Genomic DNA, 20,710 nt, shown 5'->3' on the forward strand with positions numbered 1-20,710 from the left:
ACCATCAAAAAATTCCCCCCTGCTTCCTTGGAAAGGGCACTGAAACCACAGCAGGGCCTGTACACCCTGTTACACCCTGTCAGTGCTGGCAGCTCTGAGGTTAGCAGGGATTTGTTCACCAGGACCAAAAACGATCCTGGGGCCCCTTCTCCTGGTGAGGAGGGAGCTGCCATCCCCGTGGGGCCCGAGCAGCAGGTGCCCTGGGTATCAGTGTCACCAGGGATGGGACATGTCCTCCTGGCTCCAGCATTTTCCCAGAAGCATTCCAGGTCCTGCCCATGTTCCTGGAGCTGCTGGCTCCCGGCCTGGCCTGTGCCATACAAGGCAGAGGGAGCACGTGCCATGCTGGTGACTGTTCCCTTGTCCCACAACGGCTGTCACCTCCTCCATGGAGCCCAAAACTGGAGCTGAGCAAACCCAGGGCCCTGCCCAGGAGGAGGAGGGCACGGATCAGGGCTGGGGGGCTGCCAGGGACCCTGGGGAATCTGGCTCCAGAGGCATCAGCTGTCCAGGGAACACAGAACAAACAAAAAGCACATTTCAGAGCTTGGAAAGCGTCCACTGCCCGTGCAGGGATGAGGGACAGAGGCACTGCCTCAACAGAGGGTGTGGGGGGCTGAGTGTGACAGCAGAGCTGTGCAGAGACATGTCCTGTGCCACCTGTGCTCCTGTTTCCCCAACTCAAAAGGTGCATGAATGAGGCAGCACCTCCTGGGGATGGGAACACAGTCCCTGCTGTCTCTGGGACAGTGCCCAGGGCTGGAGGAGCAGGGCCAGGCAGTGTAAGGACATCTTTCTGTCACAGCACAGCCCCAGCAATGCTGCCCAGGGAGGTGGTGGCAGGTGGGGACACCCCTGTCCTCACCCAGCAGGACGTGGCTCTGGCACAGACCCCACAGCCACACAGCCACAGGTGCCATAGGAGCCCCTGGTCCCCCTTGGCTGCTTTCCAAGGGTCCCTGCAAAGGCTGCCCCCACTTCCCAGCTTCCCACTCTAAGCAAACCCTGATGGGACTCGTGATGGATGTGATCAACCCTTCCACCAACCCAGCAATGGTCTGGACTGGGATCCAGCAGGGGAAAAGGCCAGAGCCAGGCCAAGAAGTCCAGGAAACCCAGGAGGAGCAGAGTGCCCCAGGGAGCATCGATGCTTGTGAGTTCAGAACCTTGTGTGGGATTAACACCTGGAGAGCAGGTGGCTTTTCCAAGACTTATTTATCAAGGAACAATGAAAGTTGTGGGTACAAGGAGCCCCCTGCACTTTTCCCTGTGAGCCAGCTTCACCCCATCCCCCTGCCAGCAAGGCACCAGTGGGTGCCTCGAGCTCTCCCTGCCTGGCAGCGTGGCTGTGCCAGGGGGTCCTGGAACAGGGACACCTCTCAAGCTGTGCCTCAAGCAACAGAGACCTTTCCACCAACAACACATCTTTGGATAAGCCCAGTTTGAGCTCCCCCTAATCTGCAGCTGGACTGCACATCTGTCATCTCCTCTGCAGGTGGGACACATCTCAGGGTTTGGGATGAGACTGAGACCCTTACTTGGAACAGCTCCTTGGTGAGTTCCTGACAGCACCCTGAATTAACACTAATGAAATCCATGTATTTAATTCCTTCATATGTGAACCACTGTCCAAATCTGAGACTAAGACTGGATGTGGGCTGTCCCTAAGGTCCATCAGGAATTTAGGAAGCAGGGGGGTCTTGTCTGAACCTTGTACTCAACAGAAGGGTCTCTCTTACCCTTTTACATCCTCAGTCTCAGAGTAAATCATTTCAGCTCGATTCCAACTTGATTTTCCTTAGTCTTTTACATCCATGTCGGAAGTACCAGAGGGAACCTCATTATTGTACCCTGTTAAATCACACTTTCATAGATTCATATTAAAATCTAACAGTGTTGACAGTGACTCTTTGAGTGACCCTAAATCACTCATCTGTGACAAACGGATCTTGTTGGCAGGATCCTAAATCCAGATTCATGGGGCCCTGAAGCTCCTGAGGGTTCAGGGGATGGAGAAGCCCAGCAGGGGAGGATCAGAACGAGCCATGGCTTCCTGGGAGCAGCAGGAGACCCTGCTCTGAAGCACAGGAAAGGAGCGTTTCCCTCAGAACATACGGCAGCCACAGCCCCCTCTGTGCTGCCAGCTCCAGGGCAGATGCCATCTGTGCTTTTTGGGAAGGGATCAGCCCTGCAGAGGGGAGGCTGCTGGAGCCCTGGGCACTCTACCTGCTCAGCCCAGGCCCTGCAGTGCAGATCTGCAAAGCTGTTCTCTGGGTTCTCAGCACAGCCTTTGTGATCCCTCTGCACCCAGCCTGTGCCAGGGGGATGAGCAGTGAAAGTGCCCAGAGGTCCTGATCAAGGCTAAGCCCTGTGGCGAGGCTGGGCTCAGCTCAGGGGGCTCAGTTTGGGTGAGCTCAGCCCTGGGGGCTCAGCTTGTGGTGCTCAGCACTGGGGCAGCACTTTGGGGTGCTCAGCACTGGGGCAGCAGTTTGGGGTGCTCAGCCCTGGGGGCTCAGCTTGTGGTGCTCAGCCCTGGGGGCTCAGCTTGTGGTGCTCAGCACTGGGACAGCAGTTTGAGGTGCTCAGCACTGGGACAGCACTTTGGGGTGCTCAGCACTGGGGGCTCAGCTTGTGGTGCTCAGCCCTGGGGCAGCAGTTTGGGGTGCTCAGCCCTGGGGGCTCAGCCCCAGGGGCTCACAGCTGCCTGCTCCCTGCAGCACTGCAGCTGCAGCTCAGGAGCAAGTAAACACGAGATGAAAGCCTGGGGAGATGAAAGTGGGGCTGGGGCTGCCGAGGCAGAGGCAGAGCTGTGGCTCCACAGACCTGTCTGGGCAACATCCTGCACTGCCGGGCGTGGGGCCGGGCTCAGCCACCTCCAGCCTGGCCACATCTTCTACAAAGGTGCTTTTCCTCCTCCTCCTCCTCCCTTGGCTGAGCTGGTCTGGCATGGGAGGGTCTTTCCCCCAAAAAGAAAGGGGGGCTGAGGAAGGCAGGTCCCTGCAGCCCTGTGGGTCACAGGTGCCACACGTCCCCAGAAAGCACCCACAGCACCCCAGGAATGTGAAAGGGGAAGCTGAGGAACTGCAGCAGGAGCTGCCCTGGCTCTGAGGGCTGACCCAGCAGCACTCACCACCCACCTGCAGCCCCACCACGGCTGAGCACCTGGGGCCTTGCAGGTGTCCTGGTTTCAGCTGGGACAGAGCCAGTTCTCTCCCCAGTAGCTGGTCCAGGGCCGTGTTTGGGATCTGGGATGAGAATAATGCTGATAACACACCGATGTTTTGGTGTTGCTGAGCAGTGCTTACCCTAAGCCAAGGACTTTGTGTGTCCCATGCTCTGCCAGCAAGGAGGGGCACAACAAATGGGGGAAGCAGGGCTGGGACAGCTGACCCAGGCTGGCCAGAGATACTCCACACCAAGGAACAGCACGTTCTCCAGCTGAGCTGCACCCACAAAACACTGGGAGAGGGCTGGAGGGTGGTCCCAGCACCTCCACTGGGCAGGGGAATGGGCAAGAGCCAGTGCTGCAGGCAGGGAACAAGAGGAGCTACAGCTGAGGAGCTCCTGACTCCCCTCCTGGCCAGGAAAACAATGTGCATCTCCCAAATGCAGAGTTTTTCCCAATTTAGTCCACCAGCCTCAATGACTACACCCCTGGCTCCTTCCCATGGTAGAGGAGCCTCTTGGCAAGTTGGTGAGCTGGAATTCCCCTCCCCTGCCCACTTCCACCTGAGTTTCAGAGCTGGGAGAACAGCTCAACCCTGGGGTACAGAGACACTGCAGACACAAGGCAGCAGCACAACCCCTGGGTCAGGCCCCATGGCCTTGGAACACAGCACAGAGCTTGGAGCAGCCCGGACCTGGCACGTGGAGAGCAGGAGGAACCCAACCAAGCCCCAGGAGCTGTGCCAGGAGCACACACCCACGAGCTCCCAGCTCCCCAGCACAATCCCCAAGGAGCCCAAACACCCCGTGTTTGTTTTGCTGATGGGAAGGTTCTGACGAAGGTGCAGTCACGAGACGCTCGGCGGCGGCGTGTGCTGTGTAAATACAACATAATTTATTGGTTCCATTTCAGAGCACGAGTGGTATTTGTACGAGTGTCCTAACGGCAGGGTGAGAAATGAGAGAGTCACGTACGTACAGAGATTCCAGGGCACGGGAATGCTTTGTAAGGAAGAAGTGGTTGGTTAGTGGTGCAGTTTGGTCACTTACTGGTCCCCAAATCCTAGGTAGACCCACGACCTACCAGGGGCACTGCCAAGCTCTCCTCGTGCAAGCAGCGGGCGAGGCTGGGGGGCTCTGGCTGCACAGCAGAGATTTTGGTCCCAGATGTGCACAGCTGGACGGGATGGTGATGCTGATGAAGGGGAGAAGGCTCCATACCCCAATGGGAAGCAGGATGGTCCCAGCAGGGTCAGCGTACCACGAGGGACAGGGAGGGAAGGGAGGGGATGGAGGAGAATTCCTGGTGCCTGTCCCAGCACCTTCCCTCTGGTGGCTCCCATGAGGAGCTGCCAGTGTGGATCTGTGTCCCCATGGGGACAGTGCAGAGCCACAGCAGGGCTGTGTGTGCAGAGCTCAGCTCAGGGCTGGGCTGACACTCGAGGGCAGATTTCCACTCCAACAGCACCAGCCCCAGCTGTGGCAGCCTTGGGATGAAGCCCAGTCCCAGCTCACTCAGAGGGAGCACAGGAGAGCCAGGCCTTGGGGACAGGTGGGCACAGAGCAGCTCTGCCCCAAACCCAGACTCACAGCCAGTGGAAGAGGTGCTGGGGGATCCATGTACACCAGTCCTGTACCCTGCCTCCAGGGGTGGGAAATGTGTATCCCAAGGGAGGCACTGCTTCCATGGCAGCACCAGCCCCACGACACAGCTCTGTGTGAAGTGTCTGGCTCAGCTCACTCAGGGCACATGGAGGAGGCAGCTCAGGCAGCTCTTCCCTGCTCCGAGAGCCAACATTCCCATCAAGTGGCCCACAAAATATCTTCTTTCTTTTTTATAGAAATTACTATAAAAAATTAGTTAATCTAGAGCATCTTTAAAAAAATATTCCTGCAGTATCACAGTTTTACATTGAAACTCATTAAAAATATATAATTTCTTCAACGAAACGTCTCTGTTCTCCCCTTGAATCACCTCTCCAGTCTGGGGTGGGGGCTCGGAGTCCTCGGAGGAGGTGCCGAGGTGGGAGCAGGAGGGTCTGAGCTCAGTGGCACATCCTGGAGGTCATTTCCTTCTGTCAAAGGGACAGAGAACACAAGGGACTGTGAAGGAGGATCCCAGGCTCCCAGGTGAGGGTGTAGATAAACCCCCCTGTGTGTAGCTGTCAGTAGCACTCCCAGGCACGGGGTGACCCTGCTGCCCAGTTTGGGCAGGGCTGTGTTCCCCCCACCACATCCCAGTCCCATCCTGACTGCCAGGTTCCTGACAGTTACACTGCAAGGCCAACTGGTCCTGAATTTGGGCAACCAGCTTTAGAAGGGAATCATGGAATCCTTAAGGGTTGGAAAGACTCCCAAGATCATCAAGTCCAACCATTACCCCACCACTGCTGTGTCACCACTCAACCATGTCCCCAAGTGTCACAGCCACACATTTTTTCTAGGGATGATGACTCCAACACTGCCCTGGGCAGACCTTTCCAATGCTTGTCCCACCCCTTTAGTGAAGAAATTTTCCCTTAAATCCAATATAAACCTCCACTGGCACAGTTTGAGAGCTTCCTCCTGTCCTGTCACTTGTTACCTGGGACAAGACTGAGTCCTCCTGGCTGTCCCCTCCTGTCAGAGAGCTGAGCAGAGCCACAAGGTCCCCCCTGAGCCTCCTTTGCTCCAGGCTGAGCAACCCCAGCTCCCTCAGTTGCTCCAGACCCTTCCCCACCTCTGTTCCTATCTCTGGACATGCTCCAACCCCTCCATGTCTTTGTTGGAGTGAGGGGCCCAAAACTGACCCCAGGATTTGAGGTGGGGCCTCCTGAGAAGGTTCCAGAGCCCTCTGTGACTCCCCCAGCCCTGTGCTGGCCACAGACCCTGAGAGCCCCAGCAGACACTCACCAGGGGCTCCAGCTCCTTGGTGTCTATGAGATTGAACTCTTTCACAAAGTAGTAAAAGTGCTTGTAGCAGGTGTTCACGTGAGCCTCCGAGCCCATCTGGGTGATCCTGTCAAAGTGGTGGATGTAGACGTGGACAAACACCCGGAAGAGCCTGGACAGAATCTTCTTCACCACTGGGAGGAAGTTCTTGGGGAAGGGAGTACCTTGGGAGGGGAAGAGTGGCCATGAAAAACTTTTGGTCAGGTTAAAGCTGGTTGCTTAGGGCTAAAATAAACTGGTAAAATAGATAGATTGATGGAAATTGGTATAATGGAAATTGGTATAATAAATTGGTAAAATGGACAGATTGAGCCAAAAGTTCTGTCCCTGGTCATTTCCAGCTCTTGTCTCCTTTTCCTTTCCTTTGCATCACATTTTTCAAAGCACAGATTTTTTTCAGTGACAGAGTGATGCACTGCTGTGACTGAAAGCAGAGCCCACATTCCCAGCAGTTGTTTCAGTCAGACAAGAGTTTCTTCTACTACTGCTTGATGTATTTATATAAACAGTGCAAAACACCAGATACAACCAAGCAACTTCCAAAGGAAAGGGCTGTTAACTCCCCACAGTTATCCCTTGTTTTGGTACATCTTTAGCTCTTTGGTTAAAAATTAAAGCTGTTTAGGTCCTCTTTGAAGGCTCCAGGACTGTTTGGCTGGGCCCCTGCAGCAGAGCAGTCTGGCCATGCAGCCACCTCCATGGGATATCAGGGTGTAAAGTTCACACTGTTTCTGGAGGAACAAGGACGAGTTAAACCCTTTCCTTGCTCTGCCAGAGCTGCAGCATTTCAGTCAGCATTGAAGGACCTGGTTAAAGCTGAGCTGAAGACAGTAACAACTCAAAAACCCCAAACCACAACCCTCGTGCTGTCGGAAGTTCGTCCTGCAGCCCAGAACAGAACCAACACCCCCAGTGAGGTCCCCAGAGAGCTGCAGCAGAGCCTGTGCAGCGTGAGAAGAATGGCAGGGGAGGGTTTGGTGCTGCAGCTCTCTCAAATCTGGCTGTTTACGGCCCCCCTCGCCTCCCTGCCCACTCCACACCAGGTTTAAGCAGCATTTTGGCACAGTGGAGGATCCCTGTGGATGCTCAAGTGGCAGATGTGCCCCAAATAGGGACCAACTGCATCCCATCAGAGCTCCAACGGGAAAAACACCAGGGCAGGAGGGAGGGAGGGAGGGAGGGAGCTCTGCTGCACCTCATCTCCTCCATCCCAGGAGATGGAAGCTCAGCTACAACTGCATAGGCTCAGTTGTATTTACACGATAACTTAGAGACTAAATTCTTCCATCTTCATCACAAAATAAAACCCAACAATCTCTGTCCCAAAGCTGCATTTGGATATGGAGATTGAGGTGACTTAGGCCAAATTCCTGGCAGTAGATGAAATGTGGCCCTTCCCTCCAGGCCTGTGCCAGCATCCCACCCCTCAGCAGGGGCAGAGGCAGCCAGTGTGGCCTCTAATAACAGAGGGGCTGATTATGGCAGGTGACACCATCACCAGGTGACACAGAGCTGTTCCTCAGACCTGGGCTGGCCAGCAGCTCCCAGAGAGCCATCCTGTATCCAGCATGAGCCACTCAGAGACTGACTGACTGCTCCAAGGGCAGCCTCCTGTTTCACTGGAGGCACTGAGGTATGGACACTCGAGGTATCCATGATCCCAGTGGGATCTGGGTATTCCAGCACTGCAGAAGAGCTGGGAAGAGCTCACTGCACAGAGGGAAACTGCTCTGCTACAGGGGTCAGCTGTGCTGCAGCATCTCCTGAAACAGCAACAGGAGCTCCACGAGAAGGCTCCACACCCCTCCCTCCCTCCAGCCGCAGCTGGAACCCAAACTCACCGACATTGGTGGGGAAGATGTCCTCGTTGTTGATCTGCACCTCGATCCAGTCCATGAGCAGGTTCATGTACTGGGGCGCAGACAGGGCCGTGGGTTTGCGGTACTTGTGCTCGTCCTGCCACCGGTACTCGTACTTGGGCCCCCCCGACATGACGGGGCAGGACTGCTCCGTGCAATAGTCACTGATGGTGCCGTAGATGAGGTTGATGCGGTTGAAGAAGTCCACGACGTGCACGGCCACCCAGTCGTTCTGCTCCTCGCCCGGCGGCAGCTGCACGGCCACCTTCAAGTCCAGGCCGGCGTTGAGCGAGGCCTGGGCCTTCTTGTGCAGCTCAAAGCGCTGAGTGCCCGGCTCGAACTTGCGCTTGGGCCGGAAGGTTTTGTCCTTATTGAACACCTGCTTTAAAGCGTGGGACATTTTCCTCCTCTGGCGCGTCCTGCAGGCCCGCAGCGGTGACAGCCGCTTCCCGGGGCACGGCTGGGGCGACTCTGATCTTCAGAGAAACCTCCCTCTGCTCATCTGGTCCTGATCTGCAACACAGCACAGAAGGGCAGCGATTAGGAACAGCGTTCTCAACAGGAAACCTCGTCTAAATCCCATAGGAAGAGATCTGGGATGCCATCTGGGCCCTCGCCCCACATCTGAGAAGGGGGGGGAGCCCACAGCAGCTTTCCTTCCTCCCCCTTCCCTTCCCCAGCTGGAGCAGAGGGGAGGGGAGGCTGGAGGGGCTGGACAGAGTCACCTCCTGACCCTGTTCCATGTGGGAATGAGGGAACAGGCCCCACAGCCAGGGAGAGGGCTGCCACTCACCCCAACAGTGCCACACCATGAGACCCCAAGGCTGTAGAAATGCCACCACCTGCTTGGCTGACATGCACTGACAAAGGGTAAAACCAGCTGGGTTTCACCCAGATCCCATTTTCACCTCTGCATCCCCTCTTTGGGAATGAGGCCAGGCCAGGTCATGCCAGCCCACAAGACAGCTCAGAGCTGCTGCCAGGCAGCCCCCACCAAGCCAGCCACTGAAAGTGAGAGACAGGAACCAAGGGGTGGAGGGCAATGAGAAGAAGAAGTCACAGCTCAGGCACCCGGAAAGCAAATATCCTGAAATAACACCAGCCCTGAGAGCAGCCACAGCCTCTTCTGCAGGTGTACACAGACCATAAACATATTTCCCACTTCAGTTTAGCTGCGTTTACAAGTTGAAAACTGGAAGATGAGGGGAAGCTCATCTTCCTCTTCCAGACTGTAGAAAATCAGCTCCAAGGGTGAGACACAAGTTGAGATCTGAAGGGATGCTGACAAGAAACACAGCTCTGTTTATCTGTAGCTAATTATACCTCCTTTGTTCCCACATCCAGCCCCTCACAGAATTTGTGCCAGGCTGCTCTTTGATGAAAGCTTAAGGCAGAAAGCTTTGTGTACCAAAAATATTATTTTACATGTGCTGGACAGAGAAATGAATAAAGTAATAAAAATTAAGCTGATGCCTTAAATAGCATAAATAAGTTTCCATAATTTCATAAGCAAGCAAGCAAAAAAAAAAAAAACCACAACCCTTTCCCCAAGCAGAATCTACTTAAATTTACATGAGGCCTCAGATTTACAAGAGTGTTGCTCCAATAGGTAAATAGTGTCCTCAAATGCTGGCAAGCACATCCCAAACTCAAGGTCATGACTACCGTGGTTGCAATCGAGCCCGTCTCTAACAGATGCTGCAGTGCTAATCAGCAGTTCTTCTCTGAAGAAAGATTAAAAAGCTTTAAAGCCAAGGCCTCTTGTTTCCTTATTTAATTACAGTGAGGAAGAAACCCCAAACCACTCCAGTTCACCTCACTAAGAACAGGCTCAACATTTCCTGCGGGAATGGGCTCAGTAACCTCTTCCATGCAGGAGCTGAGAGATCCAAACCCCAACATGGGATATGATGTGTTGGGAGAAACCCTAAAAGCAATTTAATGTGGGCTGAGAGGTGAATCCAGAGCAGATAAGTCATCATGGAATGGTTTAGATTGGAAGGCACCTTAAAGACCATCCAGCTGCAACTCCCTGCCATGGGCAGGGACACTTCCATGGGCAGGGACACATTCCACTAGATCAGGTTGTTCCAAGCAACCCAAAACCCATCCAACCTGGCCTTCTGCTGCCAAAACAGCTGCTGTGACCCCATGAGCCACCTCAGGGGAGGCAAACCCAGCACAAAGCCCTGGCAGATGTGTCCTTTGGAGCGTGATCCAGCCCCAGACGTGGCAGAGGAAGCAGTGAAGGGTGTGGGGAGACAGCTGAGCAGTGCTGGTTAGCAGGAGCTGTGTCACAGCCTGGCCACATCCTGTGGCAGAGCAGGAAGCTCCAGGGACTGCGCCCACCCCGGAACCGAGGCAGGGCCCCCACAGAACCAGCAATGTGGGCAGCAGGTGCTGAGGCTGCTGCTACTTCCAGCAGAAAGTCCAGGGAAGCTCTTGTGATGAGTTCCCTGCACTGGAGAGGGAGGAAAACACATCCTCTCACACAAGAAACCACAAAGCAGCAGCAGCAGCAGCACCCTCTATGTGGCTCCCTGGAGCACTCCCAGCAGTGATTCCATCCCTGCTTCTTTTCTGGAGGATCTGCTCTGCAGGGCCTGCCATGGATGTGGATGTAAAACCTAAGGGTAAAAACAAACATCCCCTGGCTTTGGCACCACACATCAAGAAACAAACACCAACCATTTTCCTCATCTGAGCAGGATGGAAAGACTTCATAGAATCCCAGAATATTCTGAGCTGAAGGGACCCACAGGGATGATCAGTGCAGCCCCATCCCTGCCCAGCCACCCCAACATCCCCACCCTGAGCAGCCCTGGGAGCTCCTGGAGCTCTGGCAGCCTTGGCACCATTCCCTGGGGAGCCTGGGCAGTGCCCAGCAGCCTCGGGGGGAAGAACCTTGCCCTGAGCTCCATGCCAAGGCCTGGCCCAGCTCCAGCCCTTGCTGGGCTCCTGTCCCTGTCCCAGAGCAGAGCTCAGCCCCTGCCCCTGTGCCTGCCCTGGGCAGGAGCTGCAGCCCCCAGGAGCCTCCCCTCAGTCTCCTGGGCTCCAGCTGAACCAGCCAAGTGCCCTCAGCTGCTCCTCAGCCCTTCCCCAGCTCCGTGTCCCTCCTTTGGCCACTCTCCAACAGCTTTGTGCTCCTTCTGATCTCGTGGTGCCCAAAGTGCCCCCAGCACTGGAGGTGAGGCTGCCCCAGGGCAGAGCAGAGTGGGACAATCCCTCCCTGGGCCTGGTGCCCCCAGCACAGGGTGGCCCTTGGGGCTGCCAGGACCCAGCAGTGACTCAGATCCAACTTGCCCCTGACCAGGACCCCCAGGGCCCTTCCCACGGCGCTGCTCTCCAGCCTCTCATTCCCAGTCTGTCCCTGCATCCAGGGCTGCCCCATCCCAGGGCAGGATCTGACCCTTGCCCTTGTCACTTTTCACATGGCTCAGGATTTCCCAGCCCCCCCATATTATCAGGGTCTCTGTGCAGGGCAGTTTATTTGGCGTGGAGGCAGTACTTGTCCTACAAACAAATCCCTGATCCTATGGAGACATCATCCCTGAGAACTGAGGAGCTCAACACAGAGCAATTGTCTCTCAGACGATTCAGCATCTGTGTGAAGCATTAGCAAAATGAGTAGCTGAGACATCAAGCAGATGCAGCCTATTTAATTACGGTCTCTGACTGCAATGAGCTAAAAGAAACATTTAGCTCTAGGAAAAAAATAAAAATAAAGAGGCACAGAGACCAAAGCATCCCTGACATTGCTCAGAGATGATATCATCTGTACAACACCTACTTCCACAGGCAGGAGTCACAGCTGACACCGCCCCCGCACACAAGGGAAAGGAAAGGTTAGAGACAATTGGGAAATGGGACATGCAAAGCACCTGGATGGTATCTGCAAGCTTTAAAGGTGGGGGGAAAAACCACTCCCCCCTAAACAAACCTCAGTACATTTTGTTGCCTCCTCCTTTGAGCCAGCCAAGAGCACAGCAGACGTCACCGGTGCTCTGAGAGGACCTTGGCCAGCGCTCAGGATCAGAGCCCGTGACCCCCGTGGGCTGCCCAGGGCACAAACATGCCTCCAGCTTATCCCAAGGACACGGGAGGAGCAGCTCCTGCTGGGCTGGACTTGCCTGCCCAGGGGGCTCAAGGCCTGGCCCTCCCTTTCCCTCCCATCCCAAAAGCTCCTTTTCTCTGACTCCCTGCTTGTGCAGCTCCAGTCCTGGCCTGGTTTTGCTGCCGGGGCTGTTGGCACTGTCCTGCCATTCCTCCTCCCTCGCCAGGAATGGTGGATCATGAGGAGCTGCCTTGCTCTAACACCAGGCTCTGGGCAGAGGAAGGAAGCCCAGGCAGCTGCTTCCCAACTCTTGGTCACTTGTAAAAGCAGCTCAGAGTCTGGAAAAGGGAAGAGTCAGCTCCTCCAAAACGCCAGGAGACTGCCTCCCCTTGCACCCTGCTGAGCCATCCCGAGGTTTTCCAGGAGCCAGCAGAGTTCCCGACAGATCCTGCCCTCCCTACAGAGGCAGAATGGCCCAAAAAGGACTCCAGGAGTCCCATGACTGCTCCATCAGTGCCAGCCCCAGCAGCACTCCATGCTCCCCTCTGCTGCCAACACTGCACAGGGCTTTAACAACAGCCAGGGAAAACCAGCAAGGCAGCGGTGAGCAAGCTCCTACCTGTGCTCCTGGCCTCAGCAGTCACTCCTGCAGAGGGCTCAGCCCCGCTCTGCACCCTCTGCAGCACTGGCAGGCGCCGAGGCCAAGCTTCCTTTTTCAAAAGAGGGGGAAAAACCTCCCTGTTGGTTTCATGGGCGGCCACAACGCGGCGGCTCCGCAGCTGGGGAGGGGTCAGACACGAGGCCGCCTCCCTCTCCCTCCTCCGTGACTCCAGCGCCGGGCCGGCCACATCCTGCTGCCTCTGCTGGAACAGCACAGCCCAGGCAGCAAGGCAGCTCTTCAAATCAGGGACTGTCCAGTTTCCTGTCCGGGAAGCCAGGCTGCCGTCCTCGCATCACTTCTAAGCCTCGGGTGGGGAGCCTGTGACAGCCACCGTGTCCCCAGAGCTCCCCAGAAGAGGGGAGCCACGATCCTGCTTCCCCCTGAGCCATTCCAGGGTCCTCAACGCCAGGCCAGAGGTCCCAACACAGGACACAAACCCCTCCTGATTGATAAAGCAACCCTGATAAAGGTACTTTGGATGCACCGAGCATTTCAAGTAAAAACCTGAATTTACAGAAGAAAAGCAGCTTCAAACAGGCAACTTGCACAAAACAGCCAAGACGGACGCTCACATTTTTTCCACAATTCCATCCCCCTCCTCCTTTCACAAATCCCTTCCCATGGCCACTCTGCACTAGCTCAGTGGCTCGGGACAGGATGATCCTGGTTTGCTCCGATCAAAGGAGAGATTTTACTACAGAGAGCAGGGACCAGAACAATCCTGGCAGCCGCACCACACTAATGGCAGCCAGTTTCTGTGCCTCCAGAGCCAGTCCGGCAACAAACGAGGGCTTGTCTTCCTGGGAGCAGACTTCCAGCTGCTCTTCTGAATGGATTTGTGATATGAGGAGCGAAGGTCTGCCCCGTGCTTACCTCGGGCAGGGCAGGGCAGGGCGAGGAGGGCTCAGTGTGGCTGGAAGGCACCCCTGGCCATTCATAATCCCGGCCAGCCGGCACTTCCACGTCAGCCGCTTCCTGTCTGGCACTGCCTCCAGCCTCCCGGCCCAGGGAGCTGCCAATGTTTTCCCAAAATTAATCCTTCCCCTCTGCAAGCTCTGCCTTTCCTCCTCCCGCAGGATCACTCCGTGCTGCTGCAGGAGAGCTGAGCCACGGCTGTTCCCTTCGGCATTGCCTTCCCCGTCCATCCCCCGAGCTCAGCCCCTGCAGCTGAAGCTGCTCAGAACTTTCTGGAGAAGGAGCAGCTCGACCCAGCCCAGCTGCACCTCCAACCCCAACCCCAACCCCAACCCCACTTCATTCTGCTGCTCTGCAGGACAACATCCACATTTTTCTTTTAGCAGCAGCCTTCGCAAGCAAATCTGAACAGGGGCACACTGGAAATGCTGAATTGCCAAGGTTTGGGCAAACAAAGAGCCTTTTGTCTCTCACCAGAGTCAGCTTTAAGAAGGTCCTGCTTGTTGCCAGCCACCCCCAGGCCTCGCTATTCCAATCTGCTGCACAATTTGGAAATTCCCGAGTAAGAAATGGTACAGATCTCCTGGGACTTCCCACGTCTCCAGGCCCTTCCTGGAAAGAGGGTGGCTTAGGGGAAGAGGTTGGTTTAGGAGCAGGACAAGGCTATATGAATGAGAAGAGAAAAAAGCATAATAAAAGACCAAAAATAGTTCTCCTGGGCTTTAACTGGCATCTCCTTTGCCCCTGCAAGGCCAAGCATTCCAGGCAATCCCAAAGTTGAGTTAGTTTATGGAATAAAGGGAAAAGCCCTGTTAAATTAAGCAGTATCTGGGATAGCAGAGGACCCACCAGAGATGAGGGGAGCTCTGGCAGAGCCCATCAAGAGCTGCAGGTGGCAATGCTGCTGCTTGGAGCAGAGAGCCCAGGTCAGCCAGCAGTGAGACACCAGCATCCATCCCAGGCAGATGGATGATCAGGGAGTTTATTGCTTGGCTCCCAGATCAGGACTGACATTCAGACCATGGGCAGTGACAGGAGGGATGTTATGGGTGACACTGCTCACACTGCACAGGGATGCTGAGAGAGGGCAGGTGAGGCAGTGAGTGCTGGGGAGGCTGGAAAACCCAGTCTGGCAAGGGAGAGGGAAGGCAAGAAACCCAAATTTCCAGCGTGGTTTGTCCCCCTGGCCTTGCTCCCCACAGCCACAGAGGGAGAAAAGCCACACGAGAAAGTAAGCCCTGTAAAAGGTCCCCTCCTGCTTCCCTGCCCAGAGGGAAAGGTCAGGCAGCAGATGCTGCAATCCCCAACTGCTCCCGTGGAACAGCAGCGACTGCAGGCAGCCCCGCGGAGCCCCGGGTGTTACTGACTCAGGGCCAGCCCCGCTGCTCTTCCGTGCCATCTGCATCCATTGCAATGTCAGAGCCTCGCAGGGCTGCTGGAAGGTGTCCATGCCTCCCGCCGCGCTGGGGCTGCGTGTGGAGGCAGAGCTAATCCTCTGTGGGCTCTGCAGGGCTGTGCTAAGCTGACAAGCTGGGTCACGACTCCAGCACAGGTTAACTGCACACACAACAATTGCCAGGGAAGAGCCCAAGGCCAGTGATGGCACAGTAGGAGCAGCTCCCACTTTTCCAGGTCCTCCAGGAAGGCCTCTTGCTGTCCCCACTACAGGGCTGGAAGGGCAGGGTGGTGTTTATTAAGTCCCAGCTGAGCTGCTTGTCTCTCCCTGCTTGCCCTGTCCTCACTGGACAGGGATATTTCTGGGCCCAGAGCAGTTCCATTTCCTCTAACTTTGGGATCTGCCCCCACCCAAGTCAAAGCTAACATCAGTTTGGAGCTTGAAATTTGCATTAGGATGATAAAATGACTATGGCACCATTGTAACAGTGGGCTGGGATCCCAGGAAGTGTGGGATCACACCCCAGGGCAGAGCTGGAGCACGAGCTGGCCACACAACCAGCCTTCCCAGAGCATGGATAATCCCAGGGACAAACATCCCTTTTCCCTATGTTAATGTCACACGTTGGGATGAATGGCAGGATTGTTTCTTGCTGACAGCAGAGGCCCACGAGGCCTCTCCTGCCCTGGCAGGAGATACAGGAATAACTCAATCCCTTAGCACAGCTCCAGGCACAGAGCGAGCCCATGGATGTGGAGCTGGAGACCACCTCAACACCAACCACATCACACAGCCAGAGGAAAGGGAGAAGGAAGCAAAGGCAGCCAGAAAACAGCCCCAAGGGAGGCCTGCAGAAAATGCAGGGCCTTTCAGGGCAGCCACAGGGCCAGCTCAGCTCCTGCTGCACCCTCAGCTGTAGCCTGGGTGGCTCCAGCTCACCTTCTGTCCCACGAGTTCCCTGGAATCAGCACAGGGTCACACATGGGAGTGTCTGCAGCACCACCACGGTGGCCTCGTCTCACTCACACTGACCCAACACCAGCAGCAGCTCTTTGGGACCTCAGCCAGGTTTTCTGGAGGAAGTCAAAGCTGTCAGATGTGATGGATTGTTTTGCTCTGGCTTTGCCCACTTGCAAAAGTTGCTGTTTTGTTTTTGGGTTTTTTCCTGGCCTTCGCTGCCTCCATCCCTTCCTGTGCTCTCCCTTCTGCTTCATGCACCCAGAGCAAAAACCCACTCAGATACACCAGGAGCAGAGCAGCACCTGCACCACACCACCAGCTCCAGAGGGAAGCAGGCAGCAGAGCAAACCAGGGATACCTCTGCCTCCCAGGGGCAGCTGGAAAAAGGAGGATAAAGGTGCAGCCTAAGGTGCACTCTTTATTGACAGCATTAGCTGGTATTACATATTCCTAAAGATAAGTTGATAAAGCTCAGTAAAGCTGGTTCTGGATCCACTTACAGCAGCATTTATGGCTCAAGAATCAGAAAATACTTCCCTGTCTTACTAGAAATTAAAACTCAGAAATTGAAAGCAATTCCCTTCCCAGGCCTGTGGACAGGGTTGGAAAGGTTTTGCAATCTCAGTGCTCTGACCCCAGATACTTTCACCACTCACATGGGACATTTTCTCTTTCATTAGTGTGGCCGTGGAGATCCCTGGCCCCCACAGAGGAGCAAGAGTGACCAAGCACAGCAGAGATCTGGACAGTCCAACCTCCAAAATGGGACTAAATCACCCCATTCCAGTGTGGGGGTACTTTTCACCCCATCAGCAGAAGGGCCATGTTAGAGGTGGACAAGGAAGCAGCTGGCAAACAGCTCCAGAGGCAGCAGAAGGGAAGCAGGACAACTTTGCTCAGGATGCTGAGTCTACTCCGAGCTCCCCAAGCCTTGGCCAAGCACAAGGGAGAGCCCATTTCCATCTCTGATGATGGCACAGGTGACAGAGCAACAGAGCATCCCAGGAGCTGCAAGGTGAGCCAGGCACAGGGAACCAGCTCCCTGCTCAGCTCCTCGCTACAAACCAACAGCTCCAGGTTTTGCCACCACTGGAAGAATTCCCAATGCTTCTCTCCCTCTTTTTGGGGATTTTGAGGAGTCAGAAGCTCACCCCAGGTTCACCTCACAGGAAGTGACTAAGACAGAAAGTGAATCTGAAACATGGGATTCACAGTCCAGGGAACAGCAACAGACAAACAGGGAGCTGGAAGTGAGCCTGAAGTTGGGAAAGGAAGCAGAGTGCAAGGACAAAGCCCTGGGGACTGTGATAAACAGGTGGCTGGGGAAGTTTCACATCTCCCAGCAAAATCCCTCCCTGCCATGGCAGAAGATTTCCAGACCGGAAAGGGACTTTTAACAAAGGGATGGAAATCTAGAAAGTGTGGCCACTCTGCAGCTCTTAGAGGAGGGAATCTTGCCCTTCACTAGCACTGACAGAAAAGCTTTGCCCAAACATCTGTGCTGCACACTGGACAACTCCAGATCCCCTGTCCTTTCCCTCCAAAGGACTTCCTGCTCTTTCTTTTGCCTGTCCTTCTCACACAGGCTCTCTGAAGGAGCTGAGCTCACTGTGCCCAGATCAGAGCAGAGGCAGCTCTGTAAGATCAGGATTCCTGAGCCTGCAGCAAGAGACAGAAGCAGAGCAAGAGTTTGCTTTCAAGTTCTCCTGACACGTTCTCCCTCATGACAGCTGAGCCGTGGCTCACCATGACCTGAAAAAAAATGGAAAATTCCCCATTCCCCGACCAGTTTAGAGACTGAAAGGCTGGAACTTCAGAGCTATGCCTTTACCTATAGCAGCTGGGCTGGAGAAAGTCGGGAAGGAGAGGAGGGATGAAATAGGGAAGTTGAAAGCTGTAACTCCACAGTTGTGCCACCAACCCCCTTACTCTCTGCGATATTTTTTTTTTCCCTCATTATGAATTTTCCAGTTGCTCACGAATCCTTCAGCAGGTCCGACCCCTCAGAAGGGAGGGGACTGTGCCCAGCAGCCAGGGCTCTGCTGGGGATGTTCCATCCAGGGGGTTTCTCCTCAGGGCCGGGCCAGCACAGGCAGATCCATGCCCTGATCCATGCCCCGATCCCCGCCCGGCCCTGCCCGGGGGGCTCCGGGCCCTCCTGAGGGGCTCAGGCCGGGCCGCGGCCGCCATCGCCCCCCGCCCAAGCAAACACAAACAATTAAAGAACGCCCACAGCGGGGATGCGGTGGCCGCAGCTCAACAGGTCCCGTCCCGTCCCGCCAAGGCGGGGGAGAGCCCCGGCCCGGCCCCACCGGGGGAACGCGGCCCACCGGGGCTGGGGGGACACGTGAGCAGGGCTGGGGACACGCGGCCCTCTCCCGGCCCCTTTTCCCGGGGGGCCCCTCCGAGCCCGTCCCGCAGGGCCCTCCTCCCTCACAGCCTCTCCCGGATCCCCTCACAGCCCCCGAGCCCCCGCACCTGCCGGGCCGCGCTCCCTCGCCGGCGGACGCGCACAGCTCCCGGGCCGCAGCACTCCCCGGGCCGCAGCACGCCCCGCGCGGCCGCCGCGCTCCCGCCGCTCCCGCGCCCTCCCGCGCGCCGCTCGCGGCCGGCGCTACTTCCTCTTAAAGGGGCCGCCCCCGCCTGCGCCGGCCCCGCCCACGGGAGGGACGGGCCAGGGAGGGGGGAAGGGGAGAGGCGCAGCGGATGTTGGTGAGGGGAACCGTTCGTGTTTTACCGTATTGTTAAAGTTTTATTCTAGGGTATTTTACTCTGTGTTCTTTTATTCTATTTCAATATTTTATTCTACTCATCTGAATTCCTTTCTTTCTTTTCTTTCATTTTCTATTTTATTTTCTACTTCATTTTGTTTCTATTTTATCCTTAGTTTATTTTCTCTTTTATCTTTATTTATTTTCTATTTAATCTTCTTTTTATTTTCTCTTTTTATTTTATTTTTTCTCTTTATTCTATTTTAATTTTCTATTTTAATTTTCTGTTTGCTTTTGTTATCAATTTTATTTTTATGTTTTCTTCTGTTTTATCTTATTATTTATTTTCGTTAATTCGATTTATTATTTATTTTCTTTAATTCTGTTATTAATACATAATTCTATGTATTTTTTTTTAATTTTATTTATTTTTTTTCTTTTATTCCATTCCAGTTATTTCCCTCTCTTCCCTTTTATTGCTTTTCTTCTATTCTGCTTTATTTTTTTTTTAATTTATTTTCCCATTTTATTCTGTTTTGTTTGTTTTCCTTTATTCCCATTTATTCAGTGTTTGTGTTTTTGGGACAAGGCAGGGGGGTCCGAGCAGAGCATTGGTCCAACGAGGGCAGCTGCAGGGACCTGCCCAGACCTCAACTTTAAGGTCATAAAAAGGAGAAGTGGCCAGAACCAGCCCCTGGTTCAAAGGGAACTGCTCACAAACATCAGGATGGGGAAAGTCAAACCCCGCTGGGAAATCCCTGGGAAGCCCAAAAGCAAAGGGTGCCAAAAGCTGAAGCAGAGCTGGGAGCTCCTGCCCCATGAGGGGTTTTCCAACACTCCTGGCTGGAGCCGGCAGTTCCCCAGCCCAGGTGCCCCAAAACCTCTGCAGACCCCGGCTCAGTCCCCGGGTGTTCACAGCCCCCAGCCCGCACCCCAAGTCACAGAATCACAGAATCACTGAATCACAGAATCACAGAATCACAGAATCACTGAATCACTGAATCACAGAAGGAGCTGAGCTCACTGTGAATCACTGGGCTGGAAGAGCCCTTCAAGATCATCGAGTCCAACCCAGCGCCAACAGCTCAACTGAACCCTGGCACCCAGTGCCACATCCAGGCTTTGTTAAACACACCCAGGGATGGGGACTCCACCACCTCCCCGGGCAGCCATTCCAGAGCTTTATCTCCCTTTCTGTAAAAAACTTTTTCCTGATACCCAACCTGTATTTCCCTTGGCACAGCTTGAGGCTGTGTGCTCTGGTTCTGTCAGTGCCTGGAGAAAGAGCCCAGCCCCAGCTGAGCACAGGCACCTTTCAGGAGCTGCAGAGAGTGATGAGGGCACCCCTGAGTCTCCTTTTCTCCAGGCTGAGCACCCCCAGGGTGGTCACAGCCCCTCCCAGCCCAGCTGAGCCGCAGAACCTGGGGTGAAGCCTCAGCTCCTCGGGGGTGTCTGGCTGCCCGAGCTGGCCCCGGCTCACGGCAGCAGCTCGGGGGCTCTGCAGAGCAGCTGATCCCGCTGCTGCTCCCGGGAACGCGGGGCCCCTCTGGCAGGATTCCTCCATGAGCAGATGATGATGCTGTGCCCCAGGGCAGGAGCCTGAGTGCCAGGCTCGTGGGCAACTCCCGGTCACAGAAGCGAGGTTGGGGAGGCACCACTGGAGCTCGCCTGGCTCAGCAGGGGCCCCTGAGCACATCAGGATTGTGGCCAGATGGCTTTTGGGGATCTCCAGGGAAGGTGACTCCACCGCCTCTCTGGGCAGCTCTGTCACACCCAGGGCAAAGTCCTTCCCCTGCTCAGGTGGAATTTCTTGTGTTCAGTTTCCTCCCATGAGCTCCGGTCCTGTTGCTTGGCCCCAGCCTCTAGCAGTTAGTAAAGCATATATCCATATATGTAATATATAAATATATATATTGTCTATCTCTGCTCTTCCCCCCACAGCCTTTCCCCACAGGAGATCTCCATCCCCTCATCATCCTCACAGCCCTGCACAGGCCCCAGAGGAGCCCAGAACTGGACACAGCACTGCAGGGCTGAGGAAGGGGCAGGATCATCTCC

The 20,710-nt window shown here is 55.2% G+C and overlaps 1 protein-coding gene across 3 annotated transcripts; it reads right to left on the bottom strand.

The window, feature by feature from the left end:
* Positions 1-4,785: 4,785 nt before the first annotated feature.
* Positions 4,786-18,508, bottom strand: MOB3A (MOB kinase activator 3A). 3 transcript variants are annotated; one of them, XM_036399624.2, is made up of 4 exons: positions 18,420-18,508; positions 7,938-8,468; positions 6,058-6,260; positions 4,786-5,240 (listed from the first exon to the last, which is right to left on the bottom strand). In XM_036399624.2, exons 2-4 carry the CDS (start codon positions 8,353-8,355, stop codon positions 5,211-5,213), a joined length of 651 nt encoding a protein of 216 aa, XP_036255517.1. In that variant the 5' UTR covers positions 8,356-8,468; positions 18,420-18,508; the 3' UTR covers positions 4,786-5,210. The 3 variants fall into 3 exon arrangements, with proteins under 3 accessions (XP_036255517.1, XP_036255519.1, XP_036255520.1); XM_036399626.2 differs by lacking the exon at positions 18,420-18,508 and adding an exon at positions 13,544-13,632; XM_036399627.2 differs by lacking the exon at positions 18,420-18,508 and adding an exon at positions 12,629-12,681.
* Positions 18,509-20,710: the final 2,202 nt, after the last annotated feature.

The sequence above is a fragment of the Molothrus ater genome, chromosome 26, assembly GCF_012460135.2.
Source record: "Molothrus ater isolate BHLD 08-10-18 breed brown headed cowbird chromosome 26, BPBGC_Mater_1.1, whole genome shotgun sequence".
NCBI lineage: Eukaryota > Metazoa > Chordata > Aves > Passeriformes > Icteridae > Molothrus > Molothrus ater.

Bases quoted from the DNA above. Each gene is read 5' to 3' on its own strand.
- MOB3A (XM_036399624.2), bottom strand. From the start codon at position 8,355: ATGTCCCACGCTTTAAAGCAGGTGTTCAATAAGGACAAAACCTTCCGG. The intron at 6,261-7,937 runs GTGAGTTTGGGT...TCCCCTCCCAAG, and splicing joins CATCTTCCCCACCAATGTCG to GTACTCCCTTCCCCAAGAAC. The intron at 5,241-6,057 runs GTGAGTGTCTGC...TCCCTTTGACAG, and splicing joins CCAAGGAGCTGGAGCCCCTG to AAGGAAATGACCTCCAGGAT.